This window comes from Phalangium opilio, unplaced genomic scaffold (assembly GCF_054372755.1).
Source record: "Phalangium opilio isolate 3A_F unplaced genomic scaffold, DU_Popi_V2 ptg000014l_1, whole genome shotgun sequence".
Lineage (NCBI taxonomy): Eukaryota > Metazoa > Arthropoda > Arachnida > Opiliones > Phalangiidae > Phalangium > Phalangium opilio.
In genome coordinates this window covers 1,692,440-1,711,257 of record NW_028324149.1, presented here as the reverse complement: position 1 = coordinate 1,711,257, position 18,818 = coordinate 1,692,440, and the positions used below count along the sequence as shown (strand labels likewise).

The 18,818-nt window shown below is 37.9% G+C and overlaps 2 protein-coding genes and 1 long non-coding RNA gene across 3 annotated transcripts in view; 2 read left to right on the top strand and 1 right to left on the bottom strand.

Moving 5' to 3' along the window:
* Positions 1-22: 22 nt before the first annotated feature.
* Positions 23-1,920, top strand: pths (probable ATP-dependent RNA helicase DDX47). The gene is made up of 6 exons (XM_089865167.1): positions 23-218; positions 288-570; positions 636-898; positions 1,070-1,333; positions 1,394-1,602; positions 1,667-1,920. Exons 1-6 carry the CDS (start codon positions 120-122, stop codon positions 1,908-1,910), a joined length of 1,362 nt encoding a protein of 453 aa, XP_089721293.1. The 5' UTR covers positions 23-119; the 3' UTR covers positions 1,911-1,920.
* Positions 1,921-1,995: 75 nt separating this feature from the next.
* Vang (Strabismus domain-containing protein Vang) overlaps positions 1,996-18,818 on the bottom strand; it is a 40,164-nt gene continuing 23,341 nt past the window's right edge. Inside the window, exons 3-5 of the mRNA XM_089865166.1 lie at positions 4,094-4,594; positions 3,133-4,019; positions 1,996-3,071 (exon numbers count right to left, since the gene is read on the bottom strand). Of these exons, the coding sequence (XP_089721292.1) occupies positions 2,644-3,071; positions 3,133-4,019; positions 4,094-4,551 (1,773 nt within the window). The 5' untranslated portion in view covers positions 4,552-4,594 and the 3' untranslated portion in view covers positions 1,996-2,643. The remainder of the gene's footprint in view (positions 3,072-3,132; positions 4,020-4,093; positions 4,595-18,818) is intronic.
* On the top strand, positions 6,595-8,957 carry LOC149705012 (uncharacterized). Its single transcript, XR_016381494.1, has 3 exons — positions 6,595-7,642; positions 7,725-7,792; positions 7,856-8,957. It is a non-coding gene; the product is annotated as an uncharacterized LOC149705012 (long non-coding RNA).

The following is an 18,818-nucleotide window of genomic DNA, read 5'->3' as shown; positions in this document are numbered from 1 at the left end:
CTGCCCGGGCCGAAAGACGAGGTTGCGTCGTCTGCCACTAAATTTCTTTTGAGGATACGCACGTGTTTCTCGCGTTGATCGGCGATTCTCGCTAGAAATTAAGTTTATTATAGTTAAAAATGTCTAAAAATAGTGTTAATGAATCTTCAGGGGAGGAAGAAAACCTGGAAGTAGAAGAAAATGAATCTATTTTAACCGACGCAACTTTCAAGTCTTTGGTAAGTTTCAAAAATTCTCCCAGTGACTGTTAGGGTTAGCTGGTTTAACTTAAAAATTTTGGGAATAAGGGGATAGTTGACGTTTTAGCCGAAGCATGCGCCCAGTTAAAATGGACGAACCCTACAAAAATCCAAAAGGAATCAATCCCACTTGCCTTACAAGGCAAAGATATCATTGGCCTAGCTGAAACTGGTTCTGGAAAGACGGGAGCCTTTGCTTTACCCATCTTACAATCACTCCTTGAAAACCCCCAGCGCCTTTATGCATTAGTTCTGACTCCAACAAGAGAACTTGCCTTCCAAATATCGGAACAATTTCAAGCTCTTGGAGCTACAATTGGAGTTAAATGCGGTATTTATAACATAACCATTTCAATGACAAGAGAATTAAGGCATATTCATTTGCGTTCCTCCTAGCTGTTATTGTTGGAGGTGTTGATATGATGACTCAGGCAATAACTTTAGCTAAAAAACCGCACGTAATTATTGCCACACCTGGTAGATTGGTAGACCATTTAGAAAACACTAAAGGTTTTAACTTAAAACCTTTAAAATACTTGGTAATGGATGAAGCAGATAGAATTTTAAACATGGATTTTGAACAAGAGGTTGATAAAATACTTAAAGTTATCCCGAGAGAGAGAAATACCTACTTGTACTCCGCTACAATGACTAAAAAGGTCCGATAACGTCATATTTCTATATATAGTTTTCAGACTAGGAGGATTGATACCATTTACACCTGGAGGCAAGGGTACTTGGTGGACCACGTAGCGTCACCTCCTGGTGTATATGGTATCAATCCTCCTAGTCAGAAAACTATATAAAAAGTTAATTAACATTAAATACAGGTTCAAAAACTACAACGCGCTTCATTAAAAGATCCAGTTAAAGTTGAAGTTTCAAATAAATACCATACTGTTGATTCATTACAACAATATTACGTTTTTATACCTTTAAAATACAAAGACGTCTACTTAGTTCACATCTTGAATGAACTAGCGGGAAATTCCTTTATGGTTTTTACCAGCACCTGCAATAACACACAAAGAATTGCGCTATTATTGCGAAATTTAGGGTTTACAGCCATTCCATTGCATGGACAAATGAGCCAGGTTAGAGATTAACCTTAAGACCATTACTTTTACATCTAATCATATGATTATCATCAACAGTCGAAACGTTTGGGTTCTCTAAATAAATTCAAAGCCAAAAATAGGTCGATTTTGATCGCGACAGATGTTGCGAGTAGAGGTTTAGACATTCCTCACGTTGATGTTGTTCTAAACTATGATATCCCAACTCACTCGAAAGATTACATCCATAGAGTTGGTAGAACGGCCAGAGCCGGTCGATCAGGGCGCGCCATTACCTTTGTGACGCAGTAAGAATTAGTTTGGGGGGCCGCCGCTTGAGGTTATAGAGATAACATTTTTATTTATGTAAAGGTATGACGTTGAACTATATCAAAGGATAGAACATTTACTGGGGAAGAAATTGGATTTGTTTAAGACTGAGGAAGAGGAGGTGATGGTCTTGGTGGAAAGAGTATCGGAAGCTCAGAGATTAACCCGACTCGAAATGAAAGAAATGGACGACAAGAAGAAGAAAAAGGGGGGAAAGAAACGACAAGAAAATGAAGATGATACCGAAGAAGGTCTTGGTGTAGTTAAACGAATAAAGAAACGTTAATACAATTATACTTGCTTTGTTTCATTGATTTCATTCCTCGTTCCTTCTACCTGAGAAATAAAAAATCTTAATAAAAACGTTGACGTCATCACATAGCTTCAACTTTATTCAAATATACATTTATAAAACTGCTGAAAAGTATCAAATACAAATGCTTGTTTTAAGCCTTTGCGGGTGATATGTTCGTTTGTTTGTCCTTAGTGAGACATCGAGACATTGTACAAAAATGTTATGAGAAAACGGGGTTTCACTTCGTCACAAAACACGGATTTCGTGCACCCGCGTTGGTCCCCCCTCAAACAAAAAAAGTAATTGATTGGCCCCTATTATCTGAGAGGTTTGTGAGCTGAGCTGAGTGGAGGTAGCGCTGCTTGATTTAAGTCAAGTTTAAATCATGTTTTGGCTGGACATAGTTTCAAATACGACCAGTTGTATCCCCCCCCTGGATGGAAGCGTGCTTCGCGCTTATTCAATTTTAAACCCTTGACCTTAGAAACGGTATAATATTATGGCTAACTACTTAACTATACTCAGTCCTCTTGGATTGCACGAGTGGAAGGTGGAACCTTACCGTGTGTACCTTAGCCCTTGGGAACATTTTGCAGGCTTGTTCTTCGGGTTCGGGGTAAAAGGGTCCATAAGTTATACAGTCTTCAATAAATTACTTAATCAACGCGCGTCGCTTAATTGGTCAATGAGGTCTAAAGTTGTCCAAACTTGGTTACATAATTTTCTACACGGACGTTTCAGAATTGAGCCTAAGAACAAACTTGTTGCTTTTGGGATCGATTATTTCCTCCGTGATGTTGAAATGAGGCAATCGAGAAACGGTAACCAATAAGGACACGTCATTTTGTCTGAGCATAAAGACGCAACCCTCTTTAACTGGGCGGGACAAGAGAGTGTCGCAGATGAGAGCCCACGTTTGAACAGGAACATTCTCCTTGTCGTTCTGGAGAACGGGACCACTGACCAGATACTTCTCCAGAAAGGATTTGGGGCTCAAGTCGTGACTAAGACACAGAGCTAAGTGGTCCAGAATTCCTTGCATAGTGTGACGCGGTTGTTGGCGGGTGATGCGGAGATATTTTTGCAGTGCGCGAGCCATTGATGGGAAGATCGATTGAGCCGCCTCTCCAGGGTCCATTGGAATAGCAGGACCTATATGAAAATTACGATTAAAATTTCATCTGACGTGAGGAAAAGAAAATATTTCTCTCACCTTGCTCATCGTGAAGTCTTTTGATATGCGTGAAAGCTTCCTCAGCCGCTGTGATAAGCCTGGCTTTACGTTTTCGTACTCTCCTTTCGTATTCGTGTTCTTCGTAAAACCTTTCGTTATGACTAGCGTCCCGTCGCCTGCCATTTTGGCTACTGAGAACCATCCTCGACCCGCCATTATTGGGACCACCGTTAGGATTATTAGGTCCGTCCACATCGTAAAACTTAAAGTTGGACAAAGATTTTCGATTGTTTTTCGTTGGTAGCGTCTCCAAGTACGGGTTGTAGATGGAAAAATCGCGATAGTAACGTTCTAAAATCCAAACGGCGGCTCTTTGGATACTTAACTGTCCCATGTTGTAATAGCGGCTCTCACCATCCGGGGATCGCAACACTTTAACGGCGTATTGCGGCTGTAATTGTCTAATTTCCATGAGTATCACGGCCAAGTAATGAATAAATAATAGGGCGTCCACGAGTGAGACCGCGAAAAGTACAACACTATGATAAGTCAATTCGTTCTCGATCGTCCTGCGCTCTAAGATCCGCACGCCGTAAAACAGCCAATAGGAAAACACGAAAACGAACACTAAAGCTAGGACCAACGCCCGGAATATGAAGATTCGCGGCATGGTCGCTTTGGGACGCCGAAAGAAAACGGCCCAAGTACCGACTAACAAAATTAAAAGTTTAAACGCGAAACTTATTAGTAATCCGTCACATTCCGGTCCGCACTTTTGTAGTCGCCAAGTCAATATGTCCAATTTGGGAAGCACCACCATGACGATGGGCGAAAGGAAGGCGCATAAAGATAGGGCGCCCGCTATCATGGTACCTAACCACATTTGGCACCTAAACGCGACACCCTGAGGAGGGTCTCGGCCCAATCTGTATCCGCGAAAAGAATAACGCGAGTTAGAATCATACGAAAGGTTTTCCAAACTCTAAATAATATGGCTTACTTAGTGAGGTCATCGGCGGATACCGAGTGGTCACTCGTATTACCCGTGATACAAGTCGTGTTATCTCCCCAGTTATCGTCCTGCGGAAGTATTTGAACCTCGATGACCTCTTCACCATCCCCTCTTCTCTCTTCGTTGCAACTATCGAGTTTATGTAGGGGTGTTGAGTGGCAGCTTCGATTTGAGCGATGAGAATGTCTAGATGACGATCTCCCTGGTCCCGAACGGTGGTTATTGTGGCGGGATTCTCCTCCCGAATTCCCGCCATTGTTATGATGGTTGCTATTATTAAAATTGGTCATTTGCTGATTGTTGCCGTTATGGCTGCGACTTCTTCTGGACCTCGACGATTGTTCGCTGAGACCTGAACGGACGGATTCGGTTTCCATGGACACTTTGTAAGTGGGCAGCGGTATGCTGTTTCCTCCCAAATGAAGGTCGCTCGTCCATAGTGACATTCTCAGGCGATAGTGCGATGTCCTTTACAAACTACGTCATGATCTGAAAATATACAAGAACTGCGATTAAAAACCCAAGGTCGGAAATTTGTTACACATTTTGATTCATTGTTGTCAACTTTAGTATTACCACACAAAAAAAAAGAATAATTCATATGATAGATTTCAACCTTAAAAGGTAAATAATTAATTGAAAAAGACCGGTTTTCTACAGGGATATTTACCTCTTCTAACGTTGAATTGAACTATAAATCCCTGCCGCTAACCTAAAGAATGGGGAAACCTATTCTTCATTCACATCGGTCTTTATAAAGAGAGAGAGAGAGAGTCCATCACCATTGCAATCAATTTTCATCTTCTCAAATAACGATTAGTCTGTCATATAGTCAAAGGGGCGCCACCATCAGCGTCCGTACGCGAGTTACCACCCTTCTGATTGGATGTCAGTAACACCTGGGACCACTATCAAACATCCAGTGTTCCAAGACGCCATTCAATGTCCGATATACGCAATCCCAAGTAGGGTTGACTAGCTTCAACGCCGCGGAATCTGAACTATCAACGCCCGAAGTATACAAGTACAAAACCAAAATTATATCGCGCCTGGCAAATTAAAACTGAAGCTAATGACTTAGAAACAACCTTCACTTTCTTCTTTGCGAGGTCAAGGAGTAACTCTTTTGAGGGGTCGAGCAAGTGGTAACCAGTAACTAAACAACCTCAAAACTTCGTTAGAATGGTTACCGATTTTTGAAAAATTAAAAATTACGAAATGTTACAAAGATTTCCTTCGTGTATCACGGATGAATTTTCACGGTACTCGAAGCGGGCCTTCAAGTATGTTTGCCCGTTTTCTCAGGGTTAGAAGTTCGAATTTGGGTTTATTATTACAAATACAGACTAGGCAGAGTAGAAATGGCGATGCCAAGTTAAAACTTAGGTTTACTAGCTAACAGATTCAAGTGATTCCTTTTTTTTACAACCTCTGCATGGCAGTCTAAGATGGTGGTGTGCAGGTGTTTTCTGAACCTGTTACGTTTATTTCCCCATTTAGAAAATTCATTCCGAAAGGCGAATGTGCCCCTAAATTATTAGTTTAAAAAAAATATGTTATCGTTCGAATCACGTAGGTGGGCCTAATGTTACTATGGTACTATGGGCCATTACAATTAGATTTTTAAAGGAGCGGAAATACGCGTAACTAGTTCGTATTGAAGTCACGGTTTGAAATGGTCTATGACGTGAAAAGGAAACGTCTATAAAGGTTTTTGAGAAAATCATGTGAAAGTTTAAATTATTTGCTTTGCAGGTTCTTCAAGGGCTCTAAACTCGACGGGAGATTGGCTTAAATCTCTTAAAATCCGACGTTGAGTATTAATCGTTTGAGAAACTTTAATTTTAACTTTTTAAGGAGCGATTTTTAAAAGCCGTAAGTTAAAGAAAACAACGCGTTTCGAGCCTGCCAAAGAGATATACTGAAGTGTAAATTTTAGTTTGGGATGAGATGACTTCGTAGCGTTTGCAAAGATAAAGCTTATAATGTAGGTCTACGTTAGAATATTTTGCTAACTTTTCGGACCCGCAAGAAAACATATCGAAACACGTACCGAAGTTACGTAGATATTCACTAAGAAACGTTTTGGTTACATTTCTGTCCGCCATTTTACAATATGGCTCCCGATTGTAAAAATATTTCTTATCGAGTACCCCACTACTAAAACGTAACGTCCCTGCGAAGTTTCAAGGTTCCTAAGTTTGATAAACAGAGTGTTGATATAAATACAGAATAAATTCAAACACAATTACTATTGAACTGCAATTTCTCCGAATTACAGACCAAACTTCAAACTATTCTTACTGTAAAAAAGCCCCACAAATCAGAAAAAGTTCTTCTAATTCTAGTCAAGTATTTGAATGGAATGTAAAGATATTTGGAGATTCAAAAGAAGTTACCACAACCTAGCTGGCGTTCTATATACGCTCGGGGCAGTTTTCTTATACCGGGGTTTTTTCACTACCAGGGGGGGGCGGAGGGTGAATATATTTTATTGCTTTTACTAGTTTTCTTTGGCATCACCGGGAAAAAATTCCAAAGCCTAAAAAACATTCTGGTCTAAAACTGTATGCAGTAAACTTGCTCCGAGTGGCTCGCGGCCATTGGTAGTAAAATATAATCTACAATAACAATACGAAAGGCTAGGTACCCATAAGATATGTTACCACCATAAGTTTGTCACTGGTTAATGAGAGCTTGCCATGCAGTGACGTAGGTCAAGCGACGCCTGGTGAGGCGCTGCTGTCAAAGGCTTAGTAACGCAGACTAAATAGGATCTAGATGGAAGTCCTGCAAAATTAACCACCGAGTGTATAGGACTGCAATTCTCGCTTGTCGTTCTCGAACTAGCTCGGGCTGCAAGTCTCTAGCATTACGAAGTATAGGTAGTGTCATACTTATGGAAGGAAGATATCTTATAAACTTATGGGGATACCACGAACCCAATATCTTGGGCAGAATTTTAATTCGGGAGTTAGATGATTTTTATCTTTTCTAAAACTCAGCGTGGTATCATCCTACAATATACACGGGTTGAAACTTCTGTTTGCCGAGAAAAATCACTAATCCGTCAAAAAAATTCATTTTAAAATGAAGATACGTTTAAAAAAAAAACATGGAAGAAATATATAACGTTAAGTAACAAAATGATTAAAAATTTAAAAAGTTTAAAGGGGACCCCGCTCGCCGCTGTCAGAGGTAACTCACAGCGGGTTTCCGTAATAGTATTAAAACAGAGAAGAATTTAAACAACGTGGATATGGTCCGAATTAACCAAGCCCGCGCGTTCCAAAAACATTTATCAGAATGGAGACGTAACTTTTAAAAATAGTTTGAAAAGAAACGTTTCAGTGGGACGATTGGTCCGATTTTCTACTCCTCTTCATTTATTCTCTCTGAATACATCGTTACATTATCGCGCGGGTATACAAGGTATTCCAAAAAGGGTAATTATAGGACCGAATTACAATAGGATGGTTCTATGGGAAATCAATTTTGAGTCGAAAATGTTCTATAACATTTTACCACAGGTACATCGTAAGTTACGAACAATATATTATACAGTATTTTAGGGACAACCCCTTAAATGTAAGTAAAAAACTGAAAAACTTCATTACAGATATAGGACGTAAACTGTATACGCTGAGCCCCTTAAACCTGGTCACAATGGTTCAACTCAATAACCAGGTAAACCCAACTCTACTAAAGTCTAAAAACCTAACTAAGGAATAAGTATGGGGAAATTGCAAGTTGCCTGTATAGTAGTAGCAAGCTTAAAAGAGAACACTATAACCAACACGCCATCTCGAGAAGGAGAGGGGGGAACATTAAAATCTGTCTTAAAAGAAGAAGTTAGAAGTACCAGTGCAAGGTCAGGTTTAGCCCATGGCGCTTTCTACCCCGGAGGAGCGAGATCTCCCTACCCAAACTTCCCCTCTACCGTCTTGAAATTAAGAAGACAGAGAACCCAGAGTTGCCAAGCCATTCCCTGCTTCCTTCTATAGCTATATCTACCTGCTGAAGAAAAGGAAAAAATTACTAGAAATTTTAGAAGTGGCTCTCTCGTATATTGCAGGTGTTTGAAGTCATAAGCCGAGACTGGTTTTTATTTTATTCTGGATCTCTACCGTTCATATAATTGTCAAAATTGTTCTTCTAGACTATATGGTAATTAGTTTAACCCTACGGATAGTATTTAGACAAGTTAAGAGCAAAAAGAAATGGTTTAAGAAAAAAAAATTGTTTTTCGAAAATCGCCATACTGACGACGGCGAAATTAGTATTTAAAACTGCAGATCAATTCTGAAACTGAGAGAGTTTACAAATAGAGATAAGTAATTGTTAATTCTGTTTTACGAATAATTATTCATTAGATTATTAACCTTCTCACGTCTAATGAACTCAAAGACGTACGTAACGTAAATCTCACTTAATTGTATTTCTACAACCTCACAGTTTCAATTTCATAAGTCTGAAATTTATTATACCAATTTTTTTCGTCGACAGCACCGCGATACCTAAACATAATAACTGTATATACATTTTCTTTCCTTATTATAAATATATATATTACGTTATACAACTGCGAAAATAATTGCTATGTACAACTTAACAACAAACATTTTTCTTTTAAGTTTACGAGTTACGACATTAAATACGTTTTTGCTTAAAAAAAAAACCACCCATCCCAGAATATTAAATTTTTGAACAAAAAAAATCAGGTTTTTACTTCGAACATCTTTGTAACTTGTAAGAACTCTCAAATTAAAATAAATAAAACTATAAAAAGTGTTATTTACAACACTAAAGTTGTCGTATATTTCTTATTTAGGTACTATGTTTAAATTGTTTTGTAAATTAAATTTTTTGAAAGATGTTACCCGGTTTAATTCACAATTACAGGGGAAATAAATTCAAGTTTTTCTTAAGGGAATGTGTAACAGGTTTGAAAGTAATTTTTACAAACAATCACAGGGATGAATACGGTAATTAATATTGGTTGCAATACTTTTTGAAATTGAAACGGGAAAAAGAAAAAATCTATAGCAAAACCCTTTAAACTAAATTATCATACTTAAAAATGAAATCCACTAAAAGTGACCTTTTGAGAAGCATTATACGAGTTAAAAACGTGACCCAATTTGACCCTACTACCTATAAACCTCCCGCCTTTATCTCACGAGTAATAAAAAGAACTACGAAATAGATTTTCGCTACTCTTTGAACCTATTCAAGTCGAATAAAAAATTAAAAACACTCAAAAATAAAAAAGGTTTTGAGTTTGAAAGAATTTCTGGTGGCGTTTAGGCCTAAACATCTTCGCCATCCCTGATTTCACCTCTTGGTGCGGTGGTAGCTAGCTACACTACGAAGTCTCTCTCAAAACTTCTAGAAGTTTTAAAACGTATTAGGAAACTGGTTTTCCACGGTGGCTGGTGTTAAAAAAATATATATTCAACTCTATATTGCGTATGACGAAAAACTTTGTGGAAAAGATGAAAGAGAAATTGGCTATTTAAATATTAATGAATTTCGGATAGAACCATTTTCTAAATTCAAGGCTATTCCTTCCTTTTCCATCGCGTTAATTACCAAAAACTCGGCATTTTTAAGTAAATTGCTTGAAAGAAAATGCCGAAAATTAAATATTTAGGAGGAGCGAAGGTAGTTCTATTTTCGGGGGTCAAGGGTCATAATGTCAGCTTTGATCGATTTCTATAATTATTTTATTTTTAAATTAAAAATATGGGCTCTGACATGAACAGTCTGATTTCAAAAATATTTCCATCTGGAGCTTGTGATATTTCAGGTCAAAGGTTCCAACTGACTTTTAACGATAAAAATTAATTTCCGAAAAACCTATTTTCTATTTACAAAACAAGAAAAACAATTTAGAAGATGCAATCAATTGCGAAATTACGAAGCCGGTTGCGAACCACGCCTCAGTTTCTAACACGTGACGTAATTCATTCTCCTTAATTTAAATCCTAACCACGTGACCGTTTACGTAATAAGCATTCATTTAAATTCAACTGGATATTGAACCCTTCAAAAATAATTTATAACGACTGTTGGGGAGAAAGAAAGCAAACTTTGCAAAGGCTTAAGTTTGTATCAGAAAATATACACAAGGGAGGGTCCATGCGTAGGCAGCAGAGTAAAGAACGCTTTCGGCGACAATTCTGACATCTTAGCAAACGTCACGTCACTCTCTAAAGCTACGATACGATAGTCATACCGGCCAGAGATTAAAATATAATTTAAAACACCATGGTATACTAAAGTTTCATCCCATCACATTCTCCTCTCAAACTAGTTGGTGAATAATCACAAAAAATAAAAAATAAATTATAAACAAGAGACGCAAGGCTGTTTCCTCAGCTCTTATTTGAAATATTGTATTCGTTGATCAACCAGACAGCCATTCAACACCATATCAATAACCCTTTAAACGGAAATTATGTTTAAAGGATACAAAAACACGAAAATAATCAAGGGTATCAGTTTTTTTTTTGTGCTAAAGGTTTTGCCCGCGGTTGAATCAAAAATTGAGCTCAAGATCAAGTTACAGATGGCAACGTGGGTAGTTCGAAGATAGTTTGTCCAAATGTTTGATGTGGAAAATAATACAGTTAATTAAGTAAAGAGAAAGCGAAAGGTCTCTAACTTTATATATAGAAATTCGTGGAGAAATTCTGTCATGTTGACCTGCCGCCTTTGGGGAAAAAAGAGAGTTTTGTTTGGGTTGCTGCCTGCTTGCGATACGTTCTGAAGATCCCCCACATTGTCGAGTGTTGTTACCCTTTCGAAACGCCTATCAACACGGAAGAAATAGTTACTTGCTGCAATAGAGCGGATTCACGGATTTTGAAAGAAATACGGTTTTGGTACAAAGATCTTATAGAGAAGGGGTAAGGGATGGTAAGGGGTAATTCATCATTCTAGAAAACATCTTCCCTTTGTTCGGGTTTTGGGTTTTCTTTTGAGTTTAAAAACATTCGGAAACCCATTATGTGAAGATGACGTTGAGGTATAAAATTCTATTGGACGACTGATTGATTTTTTCCACTGTCCTGTCTGCTTCACAGTTAGGCCTAACCGGTAGGCTCATATTTTATTTATAACTGTAGCAATTCCTTATGTTCTGTCTAATAAATAAAATTTGGTCGATACATTCATTACAACACGTGAGGTTTCACCAATACACCTCCAGATTTATTCGGTCTTATGAGTAGCGTTAAAGGTTACTCAGGCCACATCAGTAAGTAACCAGCGTCATAACGGAACTTATGGCTAAATTAAATATTCCAAACGCCCTAGCTTAAGAAAACTTCACCCTTATACTCTATTATACTTATTAGCAATTCAAATATTTATTTTGAGTTCCCGCCAAAACGTTTCTTGATCGGTTTTTTTTTTCCAAATTTATTTTCCCAATCGTTTAATCATTGTCTTGGCAGAAATATTTTGGACTCTGTCAGATTAAAAACCTTACTATCTTTACCTTGACCCCAATTTGACCCGAAGAAAATGGTTAATATTTGGAATACAGAATAAAGACGCGAATCACATAAATTTCTATTATGAAAATCCGACAACCTGTTCCTGGATTATGAAAAGGGCCTCTTAAAGAATTTCTTTCAAACTTTTAGATGCAATGACAATAAAACCTCCATTCATTGGGACTCCAACCTTAAATAATAAGCAGACGACAGATGTTTCTATTATGAGCAGAATTTACAATCATATTAAGTTTTTAAAAGGAATGTCTAGCTTTGATTCTGAATTTTGATTCTAGATTTTTAACAGAACCCTTTTTTCTCACGGTTTGTCTCGAAATTCATTTCAAGTAGGGGCCAAATTGGGGTACCCATTTAAGCCTTTTTCCCCTCTTTTAAAATTAGGGCTATTAGTCGTGCCCTTAATTACTTTAATAGAGGCCCTAGTTAAGAAAAGAAGGGCGGAGGCCCTCAATCGTTTCCCGCCATTAATTCCCTTTTACTAAATTTAATACTCCCTCACTCGCTTCTTGAAGAACTGGAAATTAACCGCCCCTTAATGTTATCGAGAATAATTAGGCTTAAACATAAGCCTTGGCGAGTTGTTAAACGTTAGATTAAACCAAGATTTGAGGGCTAACGGCACTGTGAAAAGTTGTTTTGGGAAAGTTTACAAAAATAAGTACCAAATTATTGTAAATATTTTAAGGGTTAAATTTAAGCCTTAGTGAGTTAAATGCCAACATTTGATGGTTAATAATACTGTGAAAAAGTTGTTTTGGGTCATCATTTCGAAAAAGAAACAAATATTGAACTTTTTCAAAACATTAGGCCTAATTCGGGGCGCGAGGGAAAAAAGAAAACTAATCCCGGATGTTCAGAAGAGTTCAAACTTTCTTGAAACATCTCAGAGAAGCCGCCTGGCGTATCGTGTAAGAAAAGGCGTAGTGAGATAAGTGTAAGCGATGAAACTTCGGTAAAAGTATCTTATTTTTTGCTTCCTATTCTATGTTGGTACGGTTTTCTCTTAACCCTCTATACCGAGGGACGCGAAAAAAAGGTTTGTGAAACCTATCGTAAGATCCAAGACCCAAAACTTGTTCGCGCGCAAATTCACGAGACGTGCTCGCGATGTCCAAGGCGTTTAGAATTAAAAATAAAAAATAATTCTAAAATGGAACACGCCTTAATTTCAGTTAGGCCTAACAATATACAGGTTTGTAAAAAAACTTTATACTACTAACTTTAAAACAAACGATATGTACCTCAATATGGTTGCTAGGCGGGGGTTCAACGTTGCGGTCATTATGTACTTTGAAATTGAGAGGAATAAACATGGTAAAACAATAACAGTTCATTGTATTACTGTTATAGGAGATTCCGGGTCCCTTACTTAGAGTAAGCGATATATTTTTAACCATTAACCTGTTTTGACCTAAACGGTGTGCATACGAAACTGCGTTTAACACCCTTTTTTATTCAATTAAAACTAAATACAGTTCCAGCCCTTTGTACCCGAAATGATGTAAATATTTTCAGTGTTATTGGTTTGATAAAACAAGCCGGTACTCTATAGTACACAGGGTTAATAGACCCAATATCGTTTCTTTGGAATAAATTCGGTTTGATCAAAAGATTCTCGTTTTCCATCTTTCCCTAAACATCCCACATAGTCTCGTCAAACTCGAGTATGACTTGGTGGTGGTTAGGTTTAATAAATAAGTACGCGATCGGAATATCAACTGTTTCTCTCTGTAGCAAAAGGTTGAAAACCTATTTCCAAACCCGTTCTCTATTGGCTATAGCTCTGGAACCTCTGGACGGTGGTCTTTAAGCAGTTCTTACCCCTCACGAGTGAGTATACGTCGCAAACATTGCCCTGTAATCTTCTCCAAGAGAAAGAAAACGGAAAATAATTCTGTAACTTCAGATCCAACCGCGTGACGCGTGATAACAAAAGTGGTTGAGAAACAAGTGTTATTTTCCTCGGATGGAATGTTGCAAATCAAATCAAAACTAAATTTTAAGGACTCGATTCGTTAGTGAATAGTGACAACTATTTTCAGAGAGAATTATTCAACATGAGGAGTGGAATGACGCGGTCTACCTGGGTAATATTCTTTTTTGTTCTTCTAATTCCTAGTAGAATGTCTTGGTCTAATTTCCAGTTTGACCCGATTCTCTTGAGTAGAACTTTGAAAATTCTGTGAACCCGCACTCCTCTTCATACTATTCTCTATACTAAGATACATCGTCTGCTAGCGAGAATAATAACCACAGCTTCTTTTAGACCAAATCTTCACTGAACGGAGGAAACCCAAACTTAAAACCTGCTTTTAAGATCGACAAACATTGCGAACGAAAAACTCTGGGTACTTTCACTCCTCTTGATATTATTCTCTATACTAAGACACGTCCGCATAGAAAATAATGAAAAAAGAGTTTAATTTAGCCACAATCTTCGAGACTGGGGAAAGAAAGTCAACCGGTACAACTAAAAAGCGTAGCGATTGAATCAAAAATTTGAATTTGACGCGCTCTAACGATTCCAGAGTGTCACCCCGTGCATATCTGTCTATCTATAACGGGCTAAAAAAGAAATCTTACCATTCTCTTAAAAAAAGTCACGCTTGGTTGTGGTCACGTGGATTATAAAAGTAAGAAAATTATCCCTATGGACCAAGCCAAGCCCATAAAACTGGGTTATATATAGGAGAAAGTTTTACCTGCAAAACTACTAACCCAAACAATTTACAATAGAACAATTAAAAGGCGATCGTTTTGGAAGATAATTCGGCAAAAAGGGTCGTATAAATTTAACGAAAAATGGTCACTTCTGTAAAATCACGTTATCCCCAACTCTCTTAAGAAGAAAGACAATGGATCCGTAACGGCGTTGAGGCACCAATAAGAGGATAATCGAATTGAATGTTTGCCAACCAATCGGTTTCTCCATTGACCCCTTGTATCTCGAGGGGATTTGGGAGATTGGAGGAACTTCAGAATAAGGAAAGGGATGCCGAGGGTTAGTTGCAGGTTTAAGGAAGAAGGAAGATGCTATATAGATAGATGGAGAAGAGGAAACAGATTAAAGAGAGGCTGACACTAGTGGAAAAAGAAACGGACTTGTTCATCTAACCGCGTTTTACGTCTCCGTAGCTCCTCCCCTCTCAGCACCACTCTATAGCAAAGCTAGGACTTTACTCTTACACAGCATGAAAGATTTTTACAATTATTCACCTCCATCTTGGAAAATGGCGGCTACACTAAGACTATCTTACAAAATTAAGAAACTTGTTTACAATATCTGAAAAATATTCAGAGATCACTTTCTATTCTATCACAAAAACGAGAAAATAAACTATGGAGGAATGAGAGTCGATAGAACGGGACGAATGTCAGAGAAGAAAAAAGGTACCTTGCACCCATGGCATGGTGCATTCTCCAGAAGACTTTATGGGTTTAGGAACGCATCAGTCACTGGGATGTCAAAAGAATCCACACTCGCGCACTTCTTTCTTTTTTTTTCTTCTTCCACCGACTTCGAGCATAAATCCTCATTTCGATCTCTTTTTCTAGTTGGTTAGGCTTAGCTCAGACTTTACACACCGATATTCACTACAGCCAGCGCAATCGTTTTTCCCCATATACCATATGAGCGTTCTCCTTTTTTCTTTCTTCCCGTCTCCTCCCATCAGCTAGTCCAGGAAATTTCCGGCAAACCCCAGCCTGGTGAGTCACGATATAGAATCGATCCGACTTGTGTATGTGTGTATATATATAGGTAACCATTAGGTCGCCTTCTCCTATGAACGTCGGGGTTTTGGCGGGAAAGCTACCCCGCAAAAGAGTGCATGCACGAGGTGCCAGAGTTGCAACGACGTCAAAAGGAGAGCGAGCGCACGGAGGAGGCTGGAAAGTGGCTAGCTATCTGAACAGAACTTGTGTTGTAAGGAAGGAAGCGTGTCACGCGACAAAACGCCGGGAAAAGAAGGTACAAACAAGGTGGGAAAGGCAGTATAAAGACTTGAGAAACTGGAAAAAGCGGTGTAAGAAGAATTTCGTGTTTTTCCTGGCTGTAATACAAATACGTCTATTGTCCCACGTCACCCATAGCACCATATCGAAAACTAACACCCTATAATGGTAGCCATCCACTGAAAAAGCTAATAGAGTTACCTATCTTAAACATATATGTACTCGATCAAACATAAAATTCTCACTAAACCAACCCAGCCAGGCTAGCTTGTGTTTACATCAATACATCCTAAAACCACCATATTCCCAGAGGTTCTAAAAGCCACCAAGCGTACCATGGTCCTTTTAAACATGGTTACACCGTCCGGATAGGTCTTCAACCAACCGGAAGTTACGCAAAACCTACGTGCAATTGCGCAACGCGTGTCAGTGACATTTGGTCAAATTCAAAGCAAACCTTCAAAAGCAATTCTTTCGCGTACCACGTGACTCTATTCGTATCATTAACACACCCACTACGTAAAACAGTACAAGCATTTAATCTTAATGACGTCATTCATCTTGCGTCACGTTTTTTGGCGTGGGTGGGTCCGCTCCAAAAATGTCCATTAAACCCAAGAGTACCATAATCAATTTGGAGAGTCCGTCGACAAAAATATACAATTTTTTTCTTCCTTCTAAGAAATACTTGGAAAATTCCACGAATACGTGCATAGAAGCAACTACACCCTCGTAAAGCTAGCAACTATATAAAACCTCGTATTTAAACCATGGGAAAAAGTCATAACTGGACCTCTTAAAAGCTTTTTAACAAGCAATTTAGAGTTTAGGAATGAAATTTGAGAACATAAACTGTTATTATTTGATGCTCACGATTCACATCGCTATTCGCTAATGGTTAAAGTCAAATTAAGGGGGTCATTTACTAATGGCTAAAGTCAAAATTTATGGCTGTATTTCATTTAGCAAAAAAAAAAACCGTTTCTTAATATAGAAAAATAATTATTTATATAATATCAAATAAATATTATTTTTACGAAATGTAAACGCAAGAGTGATATATTTCCTCATAACAAACTATCCCCCTTTTTTATAACAAACAAATAAATAAAGAACCAAATATCTTTAAAACGTTTTGAGAGTTACAAAGGATGCTCTGTGAACTCATAAAGGGATAGTGTAAGACGCAAGAATACAAAGAAGTTAATTCAAGTTTGCATGGATAGCATAAACGGACCACAATAAATTCTCCCTGATTATACGAACAATGACTTGATATTGTATTTTGTCCCGGTTCATTTCAATTCAATCTCTATATATTAACCTAGGAAGTCAAAACTATTTATAATATTCAACGTATACTCAACTGCCAATATAAGGCGCCTCAAACAAAGCGTACAACAACTTAATAATATATAGTTTTAGTGACCTAAATTTTATCTAGGAATGTTATTATAATATTTAAGCGGCTTGGAATGCCCATAATAAATTTCCCATTGAAAAACGGGTTTTTTGTTGGCTCTCGAAGAGTATACGAGCACCTGTAGTGAGGGCACACCCTTAAAATCTAGAGGGTGGTTTTCGAAAACCGTTAGATTTGAAGAGATAAACATCAAGTGAGAATATTTGAGAAAAATATTTATATATTAAGATCGGATTAATGATAACCTTTAACAAAAATATATTAAACATAAGTTTATAAGATATGTTTCATAAGTATGACACTTCCTTAAATTTTATCCTAGATCAAAAATTGCGGAATTCAATTTTGGAAGGGGTATAGCGTTTAACGTAGAAAAAACACCGTTTACTACGAGAAGTTTCTTTAAATTGCCTCCAAGATTGTGGATTTTGAATTCCGACGTTTCTATATCGTTAACGTTTGAAACTTAAAAATTCTTTGGAACTGACCAATATATTCAAATAAAATAAAAATCCTGTTAATGTTGCACGTGATACATGAAGAAAAAACCGGATGAAAAAAAAAACCCTCCCAAACTTGGGACATACATATACTGCATGAAAAAATACATCAAATAGACACCGAGTTGGTTTTTAGTACATACAGAGTAAAGGATATCCTACAAGGATGACTAGTCTGATCCCTCCAGGATCATCTCTTCCATCCCTATCCATCCGGAGGGAGGCGCAAGAGCAAAACGAGAGAACGCGGAGAGAGGTGCACCCTTCTGCAACATCCCATCCTATTTTTTTTTTTTTTTACGACTCCCTAGGGGATGCGGGGACGATTTGGGTGCCAAGAGACCAACCAGGAATGAAAAAAAAAAAAAAAATTGGCAAGTTGGGAGAGGGTATTTAGAAAGCGACGCAATATGAAAACGGAAGGAAGACTTTGGTTCCTATAGTGAAGGATGGCCAAGGGATAGTAAGGATAAGGGGAGAGAGGCTGAGAAAACCGGTTCATGTCTTGTCCTTTAGGCCTATTTTTCAACCCAATGGAGGGTTGTACAGTACCGTACGTTAGATAACACCCCATTGAATATATAACTCCATAGAGTCCAGACCAGACGTGGTGGTATATATTGCACAATTTTCTTCCTATGGTCCTCCATTGTATATATATATATTGTATTCAGAGCGCGTGAATTCCTACACATTTAGGGGGCCGTCTGTGAGGTTCTCACGTTGCCAGCCTATACTCGTGGAGGGCGGTGTAGGAACCAGGGGCCTCAATATCTCCCTCGCATCGAAAAATTCCTCAAGGTAAGATCATCGCCATTCCTACGCAATCAATTTCTTGACCCTTACAGATAGGGGTCAAACTAAATTATACAATGCTTCCTCGTATATATCGTGATGAGCTACATTTTTACAAAAATTACTGAACTTGTTTCACTTTATTCTATACTTAAGGACATACCTACACGAGATTTTGCCAGGGTTATGACGCAGTTCGAAATAATTTTAAGCTAGGTTTTTCCCTAACTATTTCAACCTAACATTTTTAGGCCAAAAGCTGGCAATTTTAACAGTGTATAATTTTAAAAATATTATTTTTATAAACACGTATTTTTTTAAACGTTGCGATTTTCGTAAACCCAAGATTTTGTCATTCCCAAAAATTCTGTACACCACGTGATTTCACGGAGTGGTTTGCCCCTCGATTCTACAATTATTCTACGATAAACTAAACTAATTAAGGGCGCATTAATTTTTTAAATAAAATAAATTAATTTAATTTAAAACTGGATATAAACATTGAAACACGTACGACA